This window comes from Cyclopterus lumpus, chromosome 17 (assembly GCF_009769545.1).
Source record: "Cyclopterus lumpus isolate fCycLum1 chromosome 17, fCycLum1.pri, whole genome shotgun sequence".
In the NCBI taxonomy this organism is placed as follows: Eukaryota; Metazoa; Chordata; class Actinopteri; order Perciformes; family Cyclopteridae; genus Cyclopterus; species Cyclopterus lumpus.
This window is the reverse complement of record NC_046982.1, coordinates 7,542,313-7,564,633: the sequence shown is the minus strand read 5'-3', so window position 1 is coordinate 7,564,633 and position 22,321 is coordinate 7,542,313. Positions and strand designations below refer to the sequence as shown.

Sequence of the window (22,321 nt, the reverse complement as noted above, 5' to 3'; positions counted from 1 at the left end):
TTTCCAGATGTTTCTCTCTGTCGGTTTGTGGACGCCCTTCTGTTACCGTTGAAGGTTGGTGAGGATGTCACATCGCTAACAAGAAGACTCTCCTCATTCACGGCGTATGAAAAGAAAGCTCCCTAGAAATATGATCGCGGCTGGAGAAAACGGACCAATTACTCCCCATTGACAACCTTCAAAGCCCACTTTTATTGGCAGATTCAGGCAAATAAAAACTTTATTGCTGAAAGGGACGCTTTCATTTTTGCATAGCTTTTCCAAGCCCAGCGTTTATATGATCCCCGTTATTACACCGCTGTGACATTTAAACTTTATTGAACAAGACTTAAAAATCTGTAGGCAGTATATAAAAAGATGGAGGAATTTATTTCTTTCAGATGGGAGGAGAGTCCCCCAACAGTTGAAACCTGAGTGGAGCAGAATGTCGTGGTTTTGTTGGACCAAATCATTTGTACAAGACAATATATTTTAAGATTGGATGCCTGTATACTTTTTATACATATTCTCTTATTCACAAAAAATAAAAGATAAACCTGCTAATTATTTTTCCCATAAAATGTCAATAAAATATGACACTTTCCCATCACTGTGTCCCTAAACCATATTAAAGTATATCACATCCATACTGTGAGTAAAGGATGACATCCCAGGTTTAAAACTAGGCCTGGAACAAACAAACTTTCGCTTCCTTCCTCTTTTAATTTATCGTTTAATTAATTTCCCAAAGTCACGGTTGACATCTCCAAATTGCTTGTTTTAACCGTCCACAACCCAAAAGTAGGGCTCCAGCAGTTATTTTCATCTATTTGGCCTATAATGTGTCTGTCACAACAAAACTTAAAGTTATGCAGTTTACGATCACTTGACACAAAGAAGAGCCGCAAATCCTCTCAATTTACAAGCAGGAAATTGGTGTATTTCTCATGAAACATTACTGAATTAATTGATTATCATAATAATGGCTCATTGTTTTTCTGTCACTCAACTAGTAGATTCATTGACCCATCGTTTCAGCTCTATACAGTATCAAAAATATTAATGTCATACGAGGCCGCGACGGTTCAGCTTTTCAATCTTTGATTGACGCTGCACGTGAGCTTCCTCCTTTTAAATCAAACATATTTCCTCCGACAGGCAGACAGAGAGAAGCCGAAGCAGAAAGGGAAAAGGCACCGGGAGAAAGGTCCTGCCCCCCTCCTCTGTGTAATTAAAAGGGGGTGTCTGTCAGGGGCTGCTGCTGCTTTGTGTGGCCCCATATGTTTGGGTGCTGATACAGGGAGGATTATTCTGTTTGGAGGCCTGATAACAGCCTGTTTATAACCTTGGCACAGGTTGTAGCCTAATCTGGCAGCAGCACATCGCTCCCCACCTCCATCCTCCTAAATTCTCACAGAAAAACACCATATTGGCCGTTTCTCGCTCCAACTGGGGTGAACAGTCATGACCCAAACCGACTCGAGTGTTTCACCTATGTCTCATTTTTTGCATGTATGGTTCTGCTCAGCCTAAATATTATGTGAAATGTTAAACTGTCACATGTGGCTGTGAGTCACAGTATCAGCATCATTCAGATTGGGAACGTTAACGGCCATTAACCGTTAACAGGTGTAAAATGAGTCTATTGTGTGTGATGGTCTATCACCGTGCACTATAAATACTGTAATGTTTCCTCTGCTGAACATGTTCCACTTTCAAGGTTTTATGTCGTTGAGTTTTACAGAATCAGTTCTGTACTCACCTTTCCTTTTGCTCCTCTGGACGTCAGCGGCCCCTTTGTCGCAAACTAAATTTTTCCTTATTATTTTTGTAATCTACAAGCTGATTAGTTGGCTCTTTTGTTCTCGCAGTACATGGCCATCGTACTGGCTTTCACATGATGTGAATTCTGCAACTGCAAACTGCTTTGTGATTTTAATTCCTTTGTGCTTTTAGAATAACATCTCTAAATTGTTTCTTTTGAACGCCTAAATTATGCCTTTCCTTGACTAATTGCTACATGATTGATTTTATGAAATAAATTGAACACCAGTTGCCCGGAATGGAGGCCTTATTCTCAAGAGAATATGGAAAAATCCTAGTATATATGTTATATTATTAAACACTTTATTCTGCTAAAACGACTGGGTTTTGCCTTTTTCAGATGAACAGTCGTGGCAATATATATATATATATATATACATATATATATATATATATATATATATATGTATATTATATGTATATATATATAATATTTATATATATATATATAAACTTTTACTCCACAGCATTTAAAATGGAAATATCTTTACTTTTTTTCTTTATCAACTGTGAGCTTAAAATATTACACATAAAACCTGCAATCCGGCATATTAAATTACCCAGTTAAAATGAGCTCCACCTCGATCAACTACAACATGAACGTACAGTTATAACACACAGCCATTCTGCATCATGAGGACTTCTACATTACCATTACTGATACTGCTGTACTTTTACTTTTAACCGAGTATTCTCTGCTCAGTTGTATCTACTTTTATTTAAGTGAAGGATCTGAATGCTTCGTCCACCCCTGGAGGTCGCTGAATACGAAGCACAGTGCGTTTCCTTTTCTTGGAATCCAACAAAGGAACAAAGGCTGCAAGTCACATCCTGAATCACATAATTCTCCCACATTAAATATCCACGTTAATGAGTGGGTTCCAACCTCGCTGATGAGTTTCCAGCGCGCCGCATAGAAGTCACTCTCGGTAATGCACTGTTCCATGGCGCGGACCCTTAACCGGCACACTGTGGGCAGAGGGAGTGCTCAGAGTGGCAGGCAAAGAGAACTGTCAACCTGTCACATTTCTCCCTCCTCTTCCCCCTGATAAATTAAAGTTACACAGTGTGCGTGTTGTATCAGCGGAAGGCTGTGCAGAAAGCCTGGCTCCTCAGGTCTCAGGAGATAGCTGGCAACTAGGTCAGACTGATAATGTAATCCGCTGACTGGATCCTCAGCCCACTACATCCAGAGAGAAAAGCATGACAGGAAGAAAAAAAAACACCTCAAAATGTAGGAGGGAAATAGGAACTTCTATGTGTTGTTGCACTTACTTAGCATTACCTCCCCGGCTCTCATTAAACCAGTTTGTGAAGTAGTTACCTCCATGCAGCCCGTCGTGAGGAAATGTACTCAAAAGATATCCAGCTGGTGTGTGTGTGTGTGTGTGTGTGTGTGTGTGTGTGTGTGTGTGTGTTGTGTGTTGTGTGTGCGTGTGACTGCACACGCGTGGTTATTCATAAAGTGCAATCCGTGTCAATATACCTCACACTCCTCACAGGGAACATCGTATTTACACGGATGTCTTTTTTTTTTTATGCGTGTTATCTTTGCAGCACATACTGCAGCGCACATCCACAACAAAATAGTGTCACGCGAGTCCGCGGGGAGAGAGTGACAAGAATAAGTTTCTGCATCAGCAAGGTGCATTTTCATTCCCATGTAGTATTCCAGAGAGGCTCCGTGGGCCCACTGTGACAACTCTGCCTCCCTGCAGGTGTGGAAATGAAACAGGGCCTATAAATAGCCCAGGCAGCTGGGAGTAGAGCGCTGTAGAGCAGGGAGGGTTGGGGGGGGGGGGGGGGGGGGGGGGGATTAGAGGTCCAGCTGGGGATGCAGGTGTGTATAGAGGCTGACCGACAGAATATGACTGCTGTCTCACCCAGGGGGCCGGGAGGCAGGAGAGGCCATCCAGTTACGGACGGTGGAAAAGTTAAATATATATATAATAAGTTAAATTCATATATATATGTGATAATACTGAAGTCGCAAACATGTTACCTTGCTTTAATAAATTTATGTCATTATTTGTTAGATTAACGTAATTGTGCAAAAATAGTTCGAGAGCCTCACGATTACCCATAACACACTGGTTTCCACAAATAGTAATAGTGTAAGTTCACAATATTGACTTGTTTATTTCAAGTTTATTTTTCTCCCCACACACACACACAACGCGTAATGTGCTTCCATGTGACAAAATGTAAGTGAATCAGTGTAAACTGACAAACAAGAAACTTAACTCGGGTGATATTTATTTCTGAAACTGAAGCTGAGTCTGCTCAGTGTTCCAGAATAAATCCCTTCCGCCGAGATTGAATGCGAAAAAATTTCTTTCTTTTTGTTCTTCTTTTTTTGGAGATATGTGAGAAAAGAGACGATGACGACGTCGAAGTGAAGATGCACTCTTGGTGGGTTTTTTTTTTGGGGAGTTGCAGCTTTGTCCTAATGTGCTGAAGGGGAACAGATTTTATAATTGTTCCAAAAAGACACCAGACATAAGTAATAACCGAACATATAACCGTTGCTTTAAAAGGTGTGAAAGCGTGTAAATAAGTGATGTGCGTGAGATTATTCTAAAGCCAGAATAACCATAACAAATTCAGGGGCGTCATCATGGTTTTTTGATGCAGCTGTGCAGCGGTTTGGTGAAGTGGGTGAAATGAACTGAGTGGAGTCCTGATAGATCGTTTGGCGCTGTTTCCATGGTTACGGCTGTCTTCACTGTTGAATGTTCTGCTGCAGACTGCGACTCTATCTGTAACCGTCCTTCCTCTTCCTCTTCCTCTTCGCCTTCCTCTTCTTCTCAGTATCTCCGTGCCATCTGCACAGGTTGAACCCCTGAAGGCAACATTTGAAAATATTCAAAATGTTTCGTGTGTATTTAAAATATTGTGTAATGATATGGAAATATGTGGGTTATTGTGACTCTAATGTTAGAATAAAGCGGCTGTTTAAACACATATAGACTACACTACTTTCAAGGGGATTTCATTTGTTGCGGTTTGATTTTATGTGAGGTTTCACATTTCATTGACTTATTTTTATGAACACAGAGTATTGATCTTACAACGCGGGAGGACAAGTACATCCTTGCCTTTGCATTATGCACTTCACTATATTGACAGAGCTGACCACAGCATCGATGCAAGTGCTCCATGTCTTCTGATTGGTGGAGACGAGCAACGGGCTCACCGAAAACAAAATGTCTACCATTTGCAGAAGGATTTATGGATTTCTAATTTACAGTATGTCATTAAAAGGCACATTGAAAGACAGCCAGAGTTCAGTGTTGTTGGCCCTGAGTTTGAGCTGTTTCAGCAGCATTGATTTTTGTGTTTAAAAGCCTCAAAAGAACGGATCTGTCGTGTGCTTTGGCGTATAAAAGTTCCCTTATTACACACACTTCAAACCCACATTGGTGTGAACGGGTCCCAGTGAAGTACAATCCATGGAACCACAGCGGCAGACTCCCGTGTTGGCGATGTATGAACCTCCTGTAAGAGAAGCACCAAAGAAATGGGTCAAACATTGGTTACTCCCACGTGGCTGTTATTTGAATGGGGGTATTAGTGTTCCTGGCGTGTGCTGATGATGCCACAGGGCTGTCTGCATAGTAAAGTAGCACGCAGCGCTACAGAGAGCGGCGTTGTCGCTATTTCTTAAAATCAAACATCAGCTTTTAGGGCTGGAAATGGTACTCTCGTCCCCAACGGAGGGCTCGATATGCTTTTCATGTAAATGACGTCTAGCACTTGCACGCTTGTGTTTGCATTAATGCATTAATTCCTCAGTGATATGTGCTTTTTTTATCTGGAGGCAAAATGACACATTTTCATCAAAAACACACTCCCCCGCTTACAGTCCCACTCCACCAAGACACACACACACACACACACACATGATTGACAGCAGGAGCTCCCCCTGACCCAGTATTCTGCTACAGTGGGACGCTCCCACAGGCCTGTGATTAATGACTAGGTTTTATCCGCTAGTGGTGTGGTAGGCCTGCCAGCCAGGCCACTTAGACTGCCTGGACCACTACCTCTGCTGTAAACACACACTCTCTCGCTCTCTCTCTGTGCCTACGTGTTTGTCTATGTCTCTCTCTCTCTCTCTCTGCCTACAGGCATTGCATTGTCATAGTCATTGTTACAGCTCTAAACCTTTGTCCCAAGTTGACCCCCTACAACACACACACTGATAGCGACACACACATACACACGCATGCGTACAGCATCACCGTGAACTCATATTTTCTGTGTTTGTCCTCGTGAGCTTCCCATAGCCAACATTAGTCAAATATAATTTGCACCGTATCTGCATTAGGATCGTCTCACTAGCGAGCTGCCTTCAACTGTCTTGTAAGTGCTCCATTTTGTTTTTTTATCCAGAGCAAACCGTCATTTATTTGGTACATCGAGCAGGTTGAGAAGAAACCAATCAACGTCTGCGTGTGTATGTGTGTGTGTGCGTGCATGTGTGTGTGTGTGTGTGTGTGTGTGTGCGTGCGTGCGTGCGGATTGGAGCTGGTCTCACTAACGGACAGTGATCCCTAACGTTGCTTTTCTCTCCTGACAGCTCGGGGCAGAATAAGCATCACCAGTCTTTTGAGCCTCGGCCAAACAGTAAACCTCACAGGGATTTCCGTAGCTGTGACAGCGTCCAAATAAACTGCACACACGACAAAACGAAGATGATGGGAAGGTCCCTGATAAATGCAGGGAGAGACTATATTTCCTGCTGGGGCAAATCTCTCATGTGTTCCAATATTAATGGCCCTCAAAGCCTATCTAACATTTGGATGCCATCGGTCCACCTGCCAGACTCTATGCTGCTGCGCTGCTTTGTGTGAAGTCAGGGGCCCTTTTGACTTGTGTTTTTAGATGTTCAGTACATGACTAGTGAACACATTACAGTATTTTAACCATGTGCATACACAATTACTCGGTTCATCATTTAACTTAATAGTCAAACAAAAATGTCCAACATTTGCTGAAATGTGAGGATTTGTTGCTTTTCTCTACTTTGTACCATTACAAACAGATCTTTGTGTTTTTAGCCAAACTAGAACTGAACTTATTAGTCAATTATTCGATTAGTTGATTGAAAGAAAATTAATCTGCAGCTACTGCAACATGTGTTTTTTTTGTTTTTTTTAAACAGTGCCAAACAATTGTTGGCACTCTTGAATATGAGGATTTTATACGTTTCTGTCTCATATTCAATCACAAAAAAGACCTTTATGTTTTGGACTTTTCAGTCGAATAAAACAAGCAATTTAAATGCATCACAATGAAAGTATAATGAACATTGTTTACCATTTTCTGACATTTTATAGACAAAACAATCAATTGACAGAATAATCTGCAGATTGATCGATCACGGAAATAATTGTTAGCGGCAGACCTGGACTTGACAGTGAATTGAATAATCAAACTGAATATTGTAAAATCAATAAATAAAAACAAATCCCAGCTGCATTTTCAATCTCTCGGTCAAAAAGACCCACCACACTGACTGTATGCTGATATTTTGAGCTTTTCAATGGTTTATCATGGGACAACAAAAGTGTCCTTTGTGGTTCTGTTGTGATCTGAACTTGTGAAACGCTTCAGGGCTTCTGCTGTATGACAGCCATGAGGGAAGCTGAAGTGTGTCCCAGTGATCTAAACCAGACAAAACATAGGAGGTAAAGCCAAAAGCACTACAGCACAGGAGCATCACGTGCTGACCTTAACTGTCAATTCATATTAATCATCTAGAAGGATATGGACTTCCTGATGTAACACTTGACCTGAGATGCACAGATACTGTATATACGTAGAGGCTCAGTTTGAGTCGCGCCTATATATAGAAAAGACAATCGGATCATATCTATTTACAGAAGACGTATTGTCATATGGCTAACAACATTATCGTGCCATTCAAAGCACTCAGTGACCACTTGTGCTTTATGGAGAGGAGCATTGTCATCATGGAAGACATGGCTCCCACTGGAGGTAAAATGCATCATGGTATAATCTAAGTAACCACTCGGAATCTTTTTTAATAGTAGAGTATAGTACAGAGCGAACCACGTGACTCTGAATGGGACTCTGCAGGGTTTTTGACATGATGCGACATTTTTTTTATTTCCTTGTTAATCAGTGTGCCGTATTGCCATATCGATATTAAGGTTAACATTAAGTCTAATTAAGACACTGCATGGAAATGGAAATCTCCAACGGATGTGTGATTCCATCCGTTGGGGCAATGTGCGTGACGCTCTTTCTCCCGTAATCAGAACATTGTCATTATTTCAACTCTGATGTGGATGCTGCCGTAATGACGGTAGCATCCACATCAGAGTTGAAATAATTAACCCTACCAAACTTCAATTAACTAAACTACCGTAAATAACCAATGGCTGCGAAAGAGATGATTGAGAGAGCACTACAGCATTCCCCCCCACCCCCCCCCCCCCCCCCCCCCTTTCTTGAAGGAATCGCATGGCATCCAAGGCCTGCGTGCCTGAAGTGGCCCACCCCTGCAGTCCAGGGTATTAATAACGAACCAGCAGCATTCCTGTGTGTTTCTCTTCCCTGCGTCGCATCCCGTACATAGTATGTGAGGCAAACTGCAAGCCACCGAGCGACGTTGTGTCAAATGCATGTTGTCGAGTGAAGCCGAGCACAGCGAAGCAGAACCGCCAGCGCTATCGTCTGTGAGCGGCCATATGGTGGGTGTCCTCGCGTGGGAGCTTAAGGGAGCCCTTCTCCCGGAGATGAACCTCTTCTCTCAGCCCTCCGTGTTCATCAGACCCCGCCCCGTCAGCCACCTCTTGAGATCACGCGGTGAGATCACAGTTTCCCAGCAGGGTTGGAAACCCGGACATCACAGGTAGACCTAAACGACCTCCCTCACGTTGTCTCTGCGCGTCTCCCCCTCGTCAGAAAAAAGCCCACCCCTACTTGTCTAGCCCTGCTCCGTGCCTCCAGATGTGGCTTAATTTACTGCGACTCTGCTAATTGCTGTAATTAAGGATTAATTACTGTTAATTACCTTCGCATAAACTCATCACCAGTCAAAGAGCGGAGCCTTATGAAATGTGCCATGCACAGGAACACACACCACGGGGACTTGAGGAGGATTGTGTTGCTGGACCTCTTGTTTCATGTCTTGTCCTGGTGCGTAGGGAGGGCTTGTAGGGCAACAGCTAGGGCAGGCCGTTTACTGTCATGGACCATCTCCTCCCGGCTCCGAACGCTTCACACGTCACCTCCCCGCCAACTGTTGCCCGGGACAGCCTCACCATGCTGGCTGTTGGTTGATCAGAGGCTTTTATTGGCTGATACGGTTGATGACGATTTGATACATTACGGATTAAGATTGTCTGCAGCAATTCGGGACACTTTCAAGTATTGTTCATAGCATAAAGAAAAAGAATACTAATATTAACTGGAGGTCGACCCATCCTAGATTTTTAAGGGCTGATGTAGTAACGATAGTTCGGAGCAGGAAGACGCTAACGTCCGATTCATCGTTGAAAGATGTTCTAATTAATTACAAAGTGCGATGCGCTGTTGGGTATCCTTTAACACTGTTATTACAAACCATTAATGTTTTGCGCATATTCCTGTGGTAAGGAGGATCCTCGAGCGATTTTATTTCACAAATGAAAAGCTATTTGAATATTTGGAAAAGAGAAGGCCAAATTGGTAAATTACTGTAACGGTTTAATGATTTATTTTCCTCCCTGTCTGCCTTTCTCGTATGGTGGACAAAGAGCTGATAGTGCTGCACTCTATATAAGACAGACAACTTTTTGTGGGGAGAAATAAATAAAAAGAAAGGTCCATTATGGCACAAATACCTAAATTAGCTGTTTGGCAAAAGTTTCCGATCACATTTTCTGACCTTATTACCAGAATAAAGGGATGAAGGTTTTGCTCATGGAGTGGACAACTTCTTTATCTCAAACTATCTCATTAATAAATATCTAACACTTTAAAAGTGTCAGAAATAGAGGGGAAATACTCATGGTTGTGTGAAGTGTGTGTGAATGTCCAATTGTCGTAGTTTCCAGAACGGTTTGTAAGTCGTACCATGTGTTTGCACAAGTCCTCCAAAAAAACAACAAATACGTTGTTTGTTCTCTTGAAAGGAAACATAGACGCAGGGTCTGATCTATTAGCAGGATGGCATTGTTTGTGCCCTCCAGAACTGTTGTCGAAATATCCAATAACATAAGGGTTTGGTTAAAGTCACGGTTAAAACATCACGTTTTTTGGGGGTTTAATTATCACTTTAATGAGGTTTGTGGAGCTTCGTTCTCATGGCGACACGCTTAAAAACATGATGTCGATTCCAGCTAGAAACGAGAAAACTAAACAAATCACCCAGTGACCTCGAACTGACGGGCGGCGGTAACTCTGTAACATCCTCCTTCGCTCCCGATAGAGGTCTCGGTCACCGGAACGTAAAACAAGGACCCTTTGCTGCCTCAAAAAAAAAAAAAAATCGCACGCAAAATGAAAACCAAGCGCCAGAATTTGGACAAAAAGTTGTTGCGACCAGTCATTTGTGTACTCTGTGTGTTCCCGTGCATGCGCCTCTTCCCATCTCCATAGATGTCTTTGTCTCTCTGCTTCAGGGCTGACTGAGCCGCTCGCTGCTCCACAACCTCGTGACTTCTCCTCAGCTATGCAGCCGCCGTGGTTTCCAGTGCAACCCTGGAGCGGTTAAAAGTGCATTGACTGAGCATGGGTTTGATTCAATCAAGAATATATATGTATATATAATAAATTGTTTAAAGACACCTTAAGAAAGACTGACAGCCAGGAGGCTAATGTATTGCCTATTTTGCATAATGAATTATTTTAATGAAGGCTTTTAAATGGGGGTGCTCTGCGTTGGTGGCTGGGCGGTGCTCCGAATGGTCTTCTCCTCTGGCGCTGGCTGCCTCATTATCAGGCCAGCCCCTCAGGCCTCAAACTGGCCTGCTTAAGCCTCAGATGATGAAGATAATTACCGTTATTAGGAGTAGCTGCAGGGGGAACTTGTTCTGAAAAACACCAAGCTGAGTTCCTTGCCTCACTTCCTGATCGCCAGTGGAGAAAGCCAGAGAGGGAGAGAGACAGAGGGAGAGGAGAAAGAGAAGAGGAGAAAAAAAAGAGGAGGGGATGAGGGGAGCGGCCACCAAATCCGCCTAATGTGACGCCTGTCAGCTCGTCTCCCACCAGCTGTCACCTCCCAAATGCACTGGGGTTCATTCTTTTAATTGACACCTCGCTTTCCCATTCCATTTCTATTTTTCGCCTTTCATTTTCCCTCCATCGCTCTCTCACCTCCTTGCCTGTGCCATCCACATCTCCTCGTCTCGGCCTGTCCCTCCAGTATTTCCTTGGTGTTTTTCCTTGTCCTCGGTGTGTCCCCCATCCCCCCACCCAGTGTCGGATACAACACCCCAGCTCGGCCCCCTTTCTGCACATGATACTCGAGATGGCTGATAACACATAAAGCTGCTTTAGAGGTGCTTTATGACTATGCCCTTGTGTACTGAGGTTGCACAGCTTCCCATTATCTGGTGATGGAGAGAACATTTTGGGCCTGAGAAAGTTTCCAATGAGTTCATGGATAGACCACAAATCTAGCTTTCGGTACAGAACATTTTAAGACTGTGTAAACAACACCATATTTTGATTATAGCAATAGTTTGCATTGCATAGACTTAAGCTATGATTAGTAACCTCATAAAGATTGTCCCTTCTTTATGGAAGCTCAGATTCGATTAATTAGTAACGACCACATATACAGTAAATAGAGATATACAGTCAGTAATGATAATAACTTTGCTTCGCGTAATTTACCTCTACTATGAGAGGCACTTTTTGAAATGGCAAAATGCTAACTATTGGTAGGGCTGGGTTTAAACCTCAATCCCATTTTTGTACCCAGTGAAATATGTCCATTGCACAAAAGATCTTACTTAAACTATTTTATTTAGGTTTGTGTTTGGTTGGGACAACATGTTAAGGGCTTGACACATTGTCTGTTTACAGATCTTGGGGGAGTACTATTGTCTGTGTGATTAAAGTTGTGTAAGGCCATTGTGGCTCCAGAGGGAGCATGCGAGAAGTCTGATAAATGACCAGACTCAAGTGATGTCACAATTGATGTCACTTGAGTCAGAGTGGGTTGGGGCTGAAGATTGAAAATGAAATAAAAAAACATTCTTTGGCACGCTCCTCATCTCTGCTCGAGGCTAGCAGCTCGAGGCTACATCAACCGCTGCTGGCAAAACACACCCTGGTTCTCTGTTGAGTTGCATTGTGGGTAATTTAGGTGCCGGGTCTTGACAAGGGAGGAGAAGGATATGGAATAAAAAACTAACAAGTGTAATGCTAAGGCACTTTTTATTAACACTTTCCCATCAGCGGGTGTCCGAGAGAACATGTTGGGATTCGGAGAGTTCATGGATACACCACAAATCTAGCTTTTAGCTACCGTTACACAAAGAAACATTTAAAGAATATGTTAATAACACAATATTTAGATTACAGCAATTGTTTTCGTGGCAGAGACTATATTGTGAGGTATGGTCAGTAATTCCATAAGGATTGCCCTTTCTTTATTAAAGCCCAGATTCAATCTAGTAGAAATGGCCACATATACAGTAAATTAGACGTAATGTAACACAATATTCATTTAGTGTTCTCAGTAATGATAATAGCATTGCTTCGCACTGTAGTTTACCTCTGGTGTGTGGGTCAGTGTGAAGCACATGCTGCTTCCAATGAAGACGGCTGCATTGGGCTTGCATCGCATGCAGATGAGTGCAGGAGGCTGAACTCCTTCAAGGAGCGGGGAGGGGAGGATCTGTATTAGTGACACTTGTCATGTCTGCTGTAAATCACGCTGCTTTTTTTTTCTTTCTTCTTCAGGTTCCTAGGTTGTTGTTGTTTTGTCTCAGAATGCTGTGTGGCAGGGATGAATGGTGGTGATGTTACATTATCATGTGGCTGTCGCTTTTACTCCTGCTGACTGGCCTGTGACAGGCCCACACACACACAACACACACACACACACACACACACACACACACACACACACACACACACACACACGGTTGTGTCAGGAGCAGGCCTGATTTATTAACTGCTGAAACCCTAGATGACGTGTGCCCACACAATCAATACAGAGCACAGCCACTGCCTGCCCTTCTCTGGGGTCATGTGATGTGGACTAGGCAAGGAAGGACACACACACACACGCATACGCACACAAACACACGTATACACTAAACTGCAGAGTGTATTGCATTACTGTATTGATGGAAAATGGATCCAGTCCAGCGTTGGCTGCTCGCTGCCATTCAGAGGCAAGAAGGGTAAACTTTCATCATGGCTGTCAGGGACATCGCTGCTGCCTTGTTTGACCGTAAATCTTCCTAATTGTGACAGAATACTTCAACATAATTAATTAAGCATGTTTTCATTTAAAAGCACTTGCAGGGCGCCAGGCTGGGTGCTTAGGGTAGTGTGCCAATGTGCATAGCTGTGTATTTTTACTGTGTGTGTGTGTGTGTGTGTGTGTGTGAGAGAGCTCACAGTCATGCACAGAGTGTATATTGTGTTGTTTTGCTTGCTTGTGTGTGCACCTTGATTCCCCCTGTATGAGTGGGTGGCTTAATCGCCATGTTTATTTACACTCCTGTTGTCTGCAAACAGCAGGCAGTGTGGCGATGGGTATGAGCCAGCCCTTAAGGAAGTCAAACAGCAGAAATTAATTTAGTCAATAACCAAAACAAAGGCTTATTCTTAGAATTCCATTCATTATTCAGGAAAGGGCTCAGGGATTGTTTATGATGCGCATTTATTTTTTATGCCCTGCCTTTTTGGGTTTAGTGCCCCACATCTCAGGGAAGGAATTATACAAGAGCGTGCACAAAGGAGAGGAGGAAGGAGGGAGGGAGGGAGGGAGGTAGGAAGCGACAGAGAGGGGGAATTGTGTCCTCTCATTGTTCAATTAAGTCTGTCGGTAATGATCAAGATGAGATGATGGCCATCTTCCTTTTCTAGATAGGAATCTGTGACTGTCCATGGAATAAGGGAATCTCCGAGCAGAGTGGCCTTTGTTGTAATGGACTAGAAGGTATAAAAGGTTTTTTGTGTTATAATAAAGTGTTAGGAGCATTTGATGTATTGTTATAGAGAGCCTGTCCCCCTGTCAGGTGATTATGTTAATGTTGCAGAGTTCACAACGAGCACTCTGACTGGCATTGAGGTCTAATCGATTTCATTGCTATTACTGAACAGAAATAAATAAAGCTGATGGCGGTGGTTAGGGTAATTACGCCACAGTACAGTGAATTGTTTGATTTTCCTTATTAATTGTATTTATTTAATCCATTTCATGCTTTTAGTTGTGCACTCTGGGACTTGGAGGGAATTAATAAATCACTCTTAGGCTCATTAGATTCCCCCTCTGGTTGGGATGTGCAACTATTTTGTCAGAATGAAATTGGCGAGTGTTCTAATTTTTCCGCTGGTGTGATTCACATGAAAAATATCCACGTACTCATCTACCCGCACATGTGCACATGCGTTCGCACGCACACACGCACATGCGTCTGCTCCCCATCTGAACTCCTGACCTTTTCCAGCCGTCTGATAGCCATTGACATTTGCCTCTTGAGCTGAGCTTGCTCACGTGTTGGAGCTGATGGGAATGGATGATGTTATTGCCGGAGGAGGAAAAGAGAGGGAAGGAAAGAGGCGGCGGGGAGGTAGGGGGGGAGGGGGTTGAAAAGAGGAGGACCGGGCTAGACAAGCTCCTCGTGCGGCCCCGGGAATCCATCTGGACCCCCTGCTCACCAGAAAGGTCACAGGGCGACTCAACCTTACATCCTCATTACAAAAGAGCCGTCGCTCTGACTGTAGACTACAATGTGGCCTCACTGCTCTGTCACACAACCTGTCATTTGCCCTCACCGTCTGACGGCCATCGTGAGACACACCGGGAGGGGGGGGGAGGACTATATCGTCCTCCTGAAACATTTTGACGGACGCATAGATTAAGGTTGCGTTCATGAAAGATGGTGTGTGGCTGCGTGAGCTTTTGTCTTTGTCCTTGAAGACAGTGGCTGCAATGGAGGGCCGCACCTGGTCGGCGGTATTCAGCACCTCCGAGAAAAGCAGGACACTCTGCTGCTTTACCAAGGGAGCCTTCTGGTGGCAGAAAGAGGCAGAGCAGTGCAGCTGATCTTTAAATAGAAATGCATGCTGAGATACCTGTATGTGTTATACTCCGGGGTGCAGTTGAAACAGCACCATTCCAATAGTTCTGGCCCGCAACTTCCTGCCTCCGTCACATGCATTTCTCCGAATATCTTGGGCGTGTGTGGATGTGTGCAAGACCGCATCCGCCTATGTGTACATTGCGTGTGTGTTGTTTGTGCACGTCTGTCTCAGCGGGCCCCGTTTGCTGTTGTGTTTACACTTCACTCTCCACACCACGGGAGCTGAGTGTCAGCGGAGAGCCGAGTGCCTGTAGGTCGGCCCCAGACAAGTGTGTGACCAGACCCTCGGACTCAGTCCTAAAAGCATCCTTAGTCCTGCTGAATGTGGTGTTCCAGGTGTGAGCTGTTTGTGTGACAATGCAAAAGTAACTGCACATCCCGTTTGATATTGAGATGAGAGAAGAACATTTTCTTTTGTTCCCAGTGTTAAAATAATTGACTGTCATGATCCTCCATGAAATTATGAATTGTTTAACTTTACCTTGAATAATACTAGTAATCACGTTTCCAACGTGACTATCTTCATCTAGTGTTGGAGCAATATGAATTTGTTTAAATTCTGTAAGCTGCATTTTGTTCTTTATTCCGTAATAATGTCTTTGTGTGAGCATACTGAGGCTAACGTGTGTTATTACTTTGCTTTTTCTGATTTAGATAGCATCCAAGAAGATTTTAAAGCCAACAGCCAAAAACCTAACATAGCTGGAGCATAAGGAGAGCAATGAAAGATGAACTGTCGTCGAAGGCTGTGTTAATTATTTATTTTTTTACATGAAATGATGGTCAGAATCGATGAAATGATAGTTTTATGGTCCTGCCGAGCTGCCAGCCTCCGTGCGCCTGCAGGGTTTTATGACACAGACTTGAACTATTAAAATCAATGGCCATATTTCAGGGAGTTCATTTGCTACGCTGGAGTTAAGACTCCTTCTCAGTCAGAGGAGAATTATTATACCTTGCTACTCATTTTGAGCAGCCATGTAAATAGGACTGTTTAGCAGCGATGTCTTCACGTCGTCTTCTCCTGTCCTCCACAGTGCTCAGCATCCGTGGCGCCCAGGAGGAGGAGCCCCAAGATCCTCAGCTGATGCGACTGGACAACATGCTGCTGGCGGAGGGCGTGGCCGGGCCGGAGAAAGGCGGCGGGTCAGCAGCTGCTGCAGCCGCCGCCGCAGCAGCTGGCGGCATCGGTGCCGACAACTCAGCAGAACACTCTGACTACCGGGCCAAGCTGTCTCAGATCCGACAAATTTACCACACAGAGCTGGAGAAATACGAGCAGGTGGGGAAGAGAATTGTCTCAGTTGTTATTCTCTGTGATTTAGCTTCTTGTAACACATATGCATGCATATTGTCATGTAAGTATGTTATCAGTAAATACCGAAATGCATGTACCATACCATAAATGTGGATTTGTAGACGTCATTCACCCGCTAAGCCTTAATACAACCCCCCATTATAGGAATGAGCCAGCACTGTTTTAAATGTTATGTTCCCTTTCACGGTCGATATTTGGGGGGGGGATGCTCTGTTGTACCTCAGTGTCTTCAGTCCACATTTTTGGTACTAGTCTATTTCATTGTTTCATGACAGAAAGTTCATATCAATGTTTTCTCCTCTTCCAAAATCCTCCCACTACGCAGGTGACGACTGTAGGATGTGTTGTAATTTTAAATTTCTCTTTTCTGTTTAAATGTGCAACTACTGAAAAAGTTGGACATCGTCCCGACTGGTGGTGGATATGGACAGAGGCAAAACTTTAAAAAAAATGTCAGTGATTTTAATCTTTATAATATGTTACATTGTTGACATGCACAAATATGTGGATTGACATAATTCAATTGCAAACATGTTTACTGTCTTCTTCATGGAGACACGAGATGTAGTGGCGACACACACACACACACACACACAGAGATTCACACCACTTTCAGCTCACCTGGCCTCTGACCTGCAGGGCGCAGGAAGGAAAAAGAACCAGTTCTCTTCGAGGATAGCAAAAAGAAATAAAAAATTAACAAATGCAAGAAAGATAATGAGGGATTGATACTTTGCATTTATTCTTTTTCCCTCTGATATTCCTGTGTTTCCTTATACGGTGAAAGAAACACGCATCTGAGTTCAATTGAAGACTCTAAATTGCCCAAAGTTAAGAATTTGAGAGCGAATATTGTGTCCAAGTCTTTTTTTTTCTTTTACCCTTTGTCCAATGCATGCTGGGAAAAGCTCCATCTGTGAACCCAAGTAGGAATACGTTGGCATAAATGACGCAGGAGTTATTATCCTGAGAATTCTTACCTAAGTATAATGCTCTTGAAATCAGCTCTCACAGGCCAACTCCGTGACAAGCCAAGCTTTCAGAGATGTTATCTTCAGCAGCCGAGCAGCCATTATAGCAGTCACACACCAGCTCTTTTCCAAATACTGTAACGTCTTGTCATTCCCTCGGAAGTCAAAGCGTCCTGGGTTTGTCATCTTCTCCGAAGGAAGGCTAGTCATCGCTAACTGTCACAGTCAATACACACCTGAGCATTTGTGTGTCACCGCGCTACGTACACCGCGCGCGCGTATGAGTGAGTAGTGTCTGGCGTGTGTGTGCAAGCAGAACGGCTGCTCGGTGCATCACTTTGACTGACGTAACCCTGGTGTTGACAAGCAACAGACACCTTGACTCTGAACGCAGTCATATCCAGTGACTGATTCAGACAGAGACAGAACAAGGTAGACGGAAAGATGGAGTAAAAAGAGAGGGAGACAGTTTAAACCTCTTGAACGTTAACGGGACTGAAAGCAGGCTGTCATTTTAGATTCCTCCTCACTTGTCACATTTTCTCTTCCATTGAAGAGAAGTCTTTTTAATATTCAGAGCACCGCGAGTCTCGCTGCCTCCACTGTATGACTCCGCTGCTACATTTGTTTGCCGTGAAACGGCGCACTGTGGTGTGCTGCTTTAATTTAGACTCCTCTTATTACCTCTAACGCTGTTATACTGTCAGAGCTGCTTCCGCGAGGCCAAGGCCTCCCAGTGAAGGTGCAAGCCTCTCCAGAATCCAATTCCACCCTTTTTTTGTTCTGTCTGAAGCCGTTGAGCCTCCATGATGGTTCTTCTTTTTATGAATCCTGTCTTGTCTGTGCATCCAGGCGTGCAATGAGTTCACCACCCATGTGATGAACCTGCTGAGGGAGCAGTCTCGCACACGACCCATCTCGCCCAAAGAGATTGAGCGCATGGTCAGCATCATCCACCGCAAGTTCAGCTCCATCCAGATGCAGCTGAAACAGAGCACCTGCGAGGCCGTCATGATCCTGCGCTCGCGCTTCCTCGATGCCAGGTCTGTGTCACACAACTGGCCTTTGGTTGGCAAAAGATTGTGCTCCAAGGTGTTCTTTGTTTTGAGAAAGGTGTCTTTATTTTCAGGCGGATTCTATCGTGTGTTACCCGGATTTGTTTGTGTCTTTATTTTGAACGTTTAATGTTCCTGCAGTGTTCATATAAACTAAACTATCCTGCTTTAAATGAAGGTGTAAATGAAGAAGGGATCTATTTGTTTAACACGTGTTTTTCTTCTAATTAATCTCTATTCTCCGTGTCCCCCTTCTGCTGTCTGTCCAGGCGAAAGAGGAGGAACTTCAACAAACAGGCGACGGAGATCCTAAACGAGTACTTTTACTCCCACCTCAGTAACCCCTATCCCAGCGAAGAGGCCAAAGAAGAGCTGGCCAAGAAATGCAGCATCACAGTGTCGCAGGTAACCAGATTAAACTAAGTGATCACTTTGAGCCCTCAACCGGGGCTTGCAGGATTTAAGATGTAAAACACAAATCAACATTCATCATACAGTATTTTTATGAATGGTATTTTGAGTGTGTACTTTTTAAATGTATCGTAGTAGATCCTTGTTTCTTGTACGTTCAGTTTGGGTTCTGTGCGAGCAGCAGATTATGTTTACTGTACTTTTGTGATAACACAGGAGGGTGGAAAAACCGTACTATAAGAATATTATCGTAACATTTTCATAATAATAATAATAATAAACCATGTGTAGTGCAAATCCATGTGAAAACCAATTATGTCATAGCAGCCTAGACTGCTGGTGCTAAAAGCTGCTGTGCAAATAAACCAAAATCCAGGCTTAGGTATGAAGTATTAATATTCAACACTGCAAATGAAATGTAGAACATGTATTCCTTTGACTCCAATTGTTTTTTTCTTGCATAGGTGTCAGCTTGCATTTGTTGCTAAATCAACAACTGTTTCTGTTGTCATTGCTATTCGGACAGGTATCAAACTGGTTTGGGAACAAGAGAATCCGATACAAGAAAAACATCGGCAAGTTCCAAGAAGAGGCCAACATGTACGCAGCGAGGACCGCGGTCAGCGCAACCAGTGTGTCCGCTCAAGGCAGCCAGGCCAACTCCCCATCAACTCCCAATTCAGCAGGTGAGCTGATCACGAGGCGACTGTACGGACCGCTGGGTTGAAGAGAAGCTTTACAGATAAAAAAAGAATCAGTACATTTTTCTCTTCGTACCAGATCGGGCTACATGCACGAGATTGAGCACCGTGATGTTCTCATCCGTCCCACCTGATTTTGAGTCTCTGGTGCTTTTGCATTCATGATCTTCGCCGCCTTTGTCGTCAGTCTCTCTCGCTCATCCTCCCTCCCCCCCCACCTCCCTCCCCCCCCACCTCCGTCCCCCGTCTCCGTTATTGACCTCTTGGTCTTGTGGACGTTAATTTTTCCTGCCTCTTGTCCGGTTGACCCTGTGCATGCCATTAAGCTGCTCAGAGGGCAAGCGGAGTCTTTTGTCATATAGAGACTTCGCAACAGTATTGGATTAGGACCGGGTGTTGAAATCAAGTTACGCGTCGGTCCCTTTACATCTGGGGAGCTGGGGTCCATTAAAGGACGAAGACGATTCTTTGGGTCTTCCTGCAGATCAATTGTTACTTCCTTAATGAAACACTCGCAGCACGGACATTTAACAACAATATAATCCATAAGGCCTGTTTTAACTGGACTTAAACAGTTTTATGATGATTATCTGTCTCGTGGTTCTTGCCGGTGGATTTTTCTTTCTGAATTATGGTTCAGTGATATTTTAATGTGCGCATACTGCGTCTGTAGCGTGATGCCTTTTTCATGATGCCTGCTCCCCTCAACTAACCCACTCAATGCTCTTTTGCTTATGCATGATCATTTTAACTCCTTTTTCTGTTCCTCTTCTCTTCCCTGTTTCCTCTCTCTTGTCTTTCCTTTGTCCTACTCTCTCGCTCCCTTCCTTCTTCTCTGCCTTCTATGTATTCTCAGGTTCCGCCGGCTCTTTTAACATGTCAAACTCCGGAGACTTGTTCATGAGTGTGCAGTCCCTCAATGGGGACTCGTACCAAGGGGGGCAGGTTGGGGCCAACATACAATCCCAGGTAGGCGCCTCTCCAAGCTTAGTGACCGAAAGCTGACAAACTCTTAAGATCGCCTGTGAAATTGTTCAACCACTGTCCAGTCTGGAAGTGCAGATGCCCCCAATAACTTGACCTACACAGTGAAACAAAGGTTACACTCAGCCCGAGGCGTTACATTAATGTGGAAGCCATTGTCAACCCACAGTTGAGTAGACGACTGCAGACAGTTTTGGAAACGGTGCAACACTCATCAGCGCTCCTGACAAGAGTTCACATAGCCACTGGTGCACTGTAGCTCCCTGACCTTGCCCCGGTGGACAGTGATGACCAGCACAGTGTTTCTAAGTGTTACAACTCTCACCATAGATTAAGGAATCACCACCCGTGGTGATATTCTCATTTGGTTTCAGTGCTTTTGGCATCATTTCTCTATTGCTCCATCCCCCCTTTTCTATTCAGATCAGCTCTCCAAATGCTTTAGGTCGTTCATGAATATGCAAAAGGCCAACCCTTAAAAGAGGTAAAGAGTCTTCAGGGTTGGCCTTTAATTATTGAAACTCATGTAACTTTCAGGGGATTCTTTTTCCGAGGATGTCAGAATGGCCTCGCTCTCAGGGCTGTACGATTAACAAAAAGCACAAAGGAAAGTACAACTTTGAGTAAATTGTCCTGCTGAGTCTTATTTGTTGTGAAATCCATATGGCAGGTGTCTTTTCATGCATAACCTGACAGGCTGCTCTGCCAAAAGCGTCTGTGAAGAACTTAAAAATGGCGGCATTCCAATAAAACGTTTGTAACAAAATCATGTAAGATGTGAACTCCATTGCATCATATTTGTATTGGCAGCCACGATGGATAAACGTGTTTCGATGTGAAATTTAATTAGAGCTTTTGCCTTTAAACAAAGTGTCTCTTTGTTTGCATATGCACCGAATAACACTGTCAGTAGTGTTCAGCAACATGTTAAAGAATGAGCTGCAAAGTATATTTAACGTCTGATTTTGACTTATTGTGTTCCCTCAAATACGAATGCATTCATAATTAGTTACTTTTCTTGTATTTTGTCCGTTTGCAAGGTCTGTTATCAAGCTTGTAATGGCAGTCAAATCATTCTGATTCGCTGTTTGTAACCTTTTCCTGTTTCTGGTACCCTTTTACTATCAGACTGACCTTTCTTTGTGCACGGCTGTCTTTGTTATCCAGAGCTTTTGTCTGACCAGGCCTTTTGTCTGTGTGTCCCTGTTGTTCCAGGTGGATACCCTTCGCCATGTTATCAGCCAGACCGGAGGATACAGTGACAGCCTCGCAGCCAGCCAGATGTACAGTCCACAGGGCATCAACGTAAGACCTGTAAACAATCTCCTTCCTTGCGTTCTCAACGTTGTCTTTGCTGTCTTAGTCTGCAATGATTCCCCAGGATGTGTGTATCGTGTAATTCTGTGCGTACGCCAGGGTGCCACTTAGTAGAGTTTACCGGTGTTGGGCTGTTGTCCAGCCAGTTGCCCCCCTGCTCCAGTCGTGCCCTAGGTGGCAGGCAATGAGGCAGCTACCAGGCTGAGTAGCTGGACATGCTCCTGGTCTGTCGGAGGATATTAGCGTTAGCGAGACACCTGCAGTCGACAGGAACAAGGACACAGGTGTCATCCTCCCTCCCAGTGCTGCTCTCACGTTGGCACCAGAGGACACCCAAGTCATACCTCCCCTCGACTGGCGTCACAAAAAAAAAAAACAAAAAAAAAAGTTGCAGGTTACTAATTCTTAAAATAACTCTTTAACTAGACTGTCACAGGCCGGGCCAGTTGTCTAGGTCTCCTTGCTGGGCTGGGGGGGG

General features: G+C 43.9%; 1 protein-coding gene across 4 annotated transcripts in view; it reads left to right on the top strand.

The window, feature by feature from the left end:
* LOC117746532 (pre-B-cell leukemia transcription factor 1) overlaps positions 1-22,321 on the top strand; it is a 45,770-nt gene that overhangs the window by 19,658 nt on the left and 3,791 nt on the right. Inside the window, exons 3-9 of one of the 4 annotated variants that reach the window (XM_034555719.1) lie at positions 16,124-16,368; positions 16,800-16,856; positions 18,228-18,418; positions 18,700-18,835; positions 19,368-19,527; positions 20,399-20,511; positions 21,742-21,831. In XM_034555719.1, the coding sequence (XP_034411610.1) occupies positions 16,124-16,368; positions 16,800-16,856; positions 18,228-18,418; positions 18,700-18,835; positions 19,368-19,527; positions 20,399-20,511; positions 21,742-21,831 (992 nt within the window). The remainder of the gene's footprint in view (positions 1-16,123; positions 16,369-16,799; positions 16,857-18,227; positions 18,419-18,699; positions 18,836-19,367; positions 19,528-20,398; positions 20,512-21,741; positions 21,832-22,321) is intronic. The other 3 variants (XM_034555720.1, XM_034555721.1, XM_034555722.1) reach the window with 3 other exon arrangements.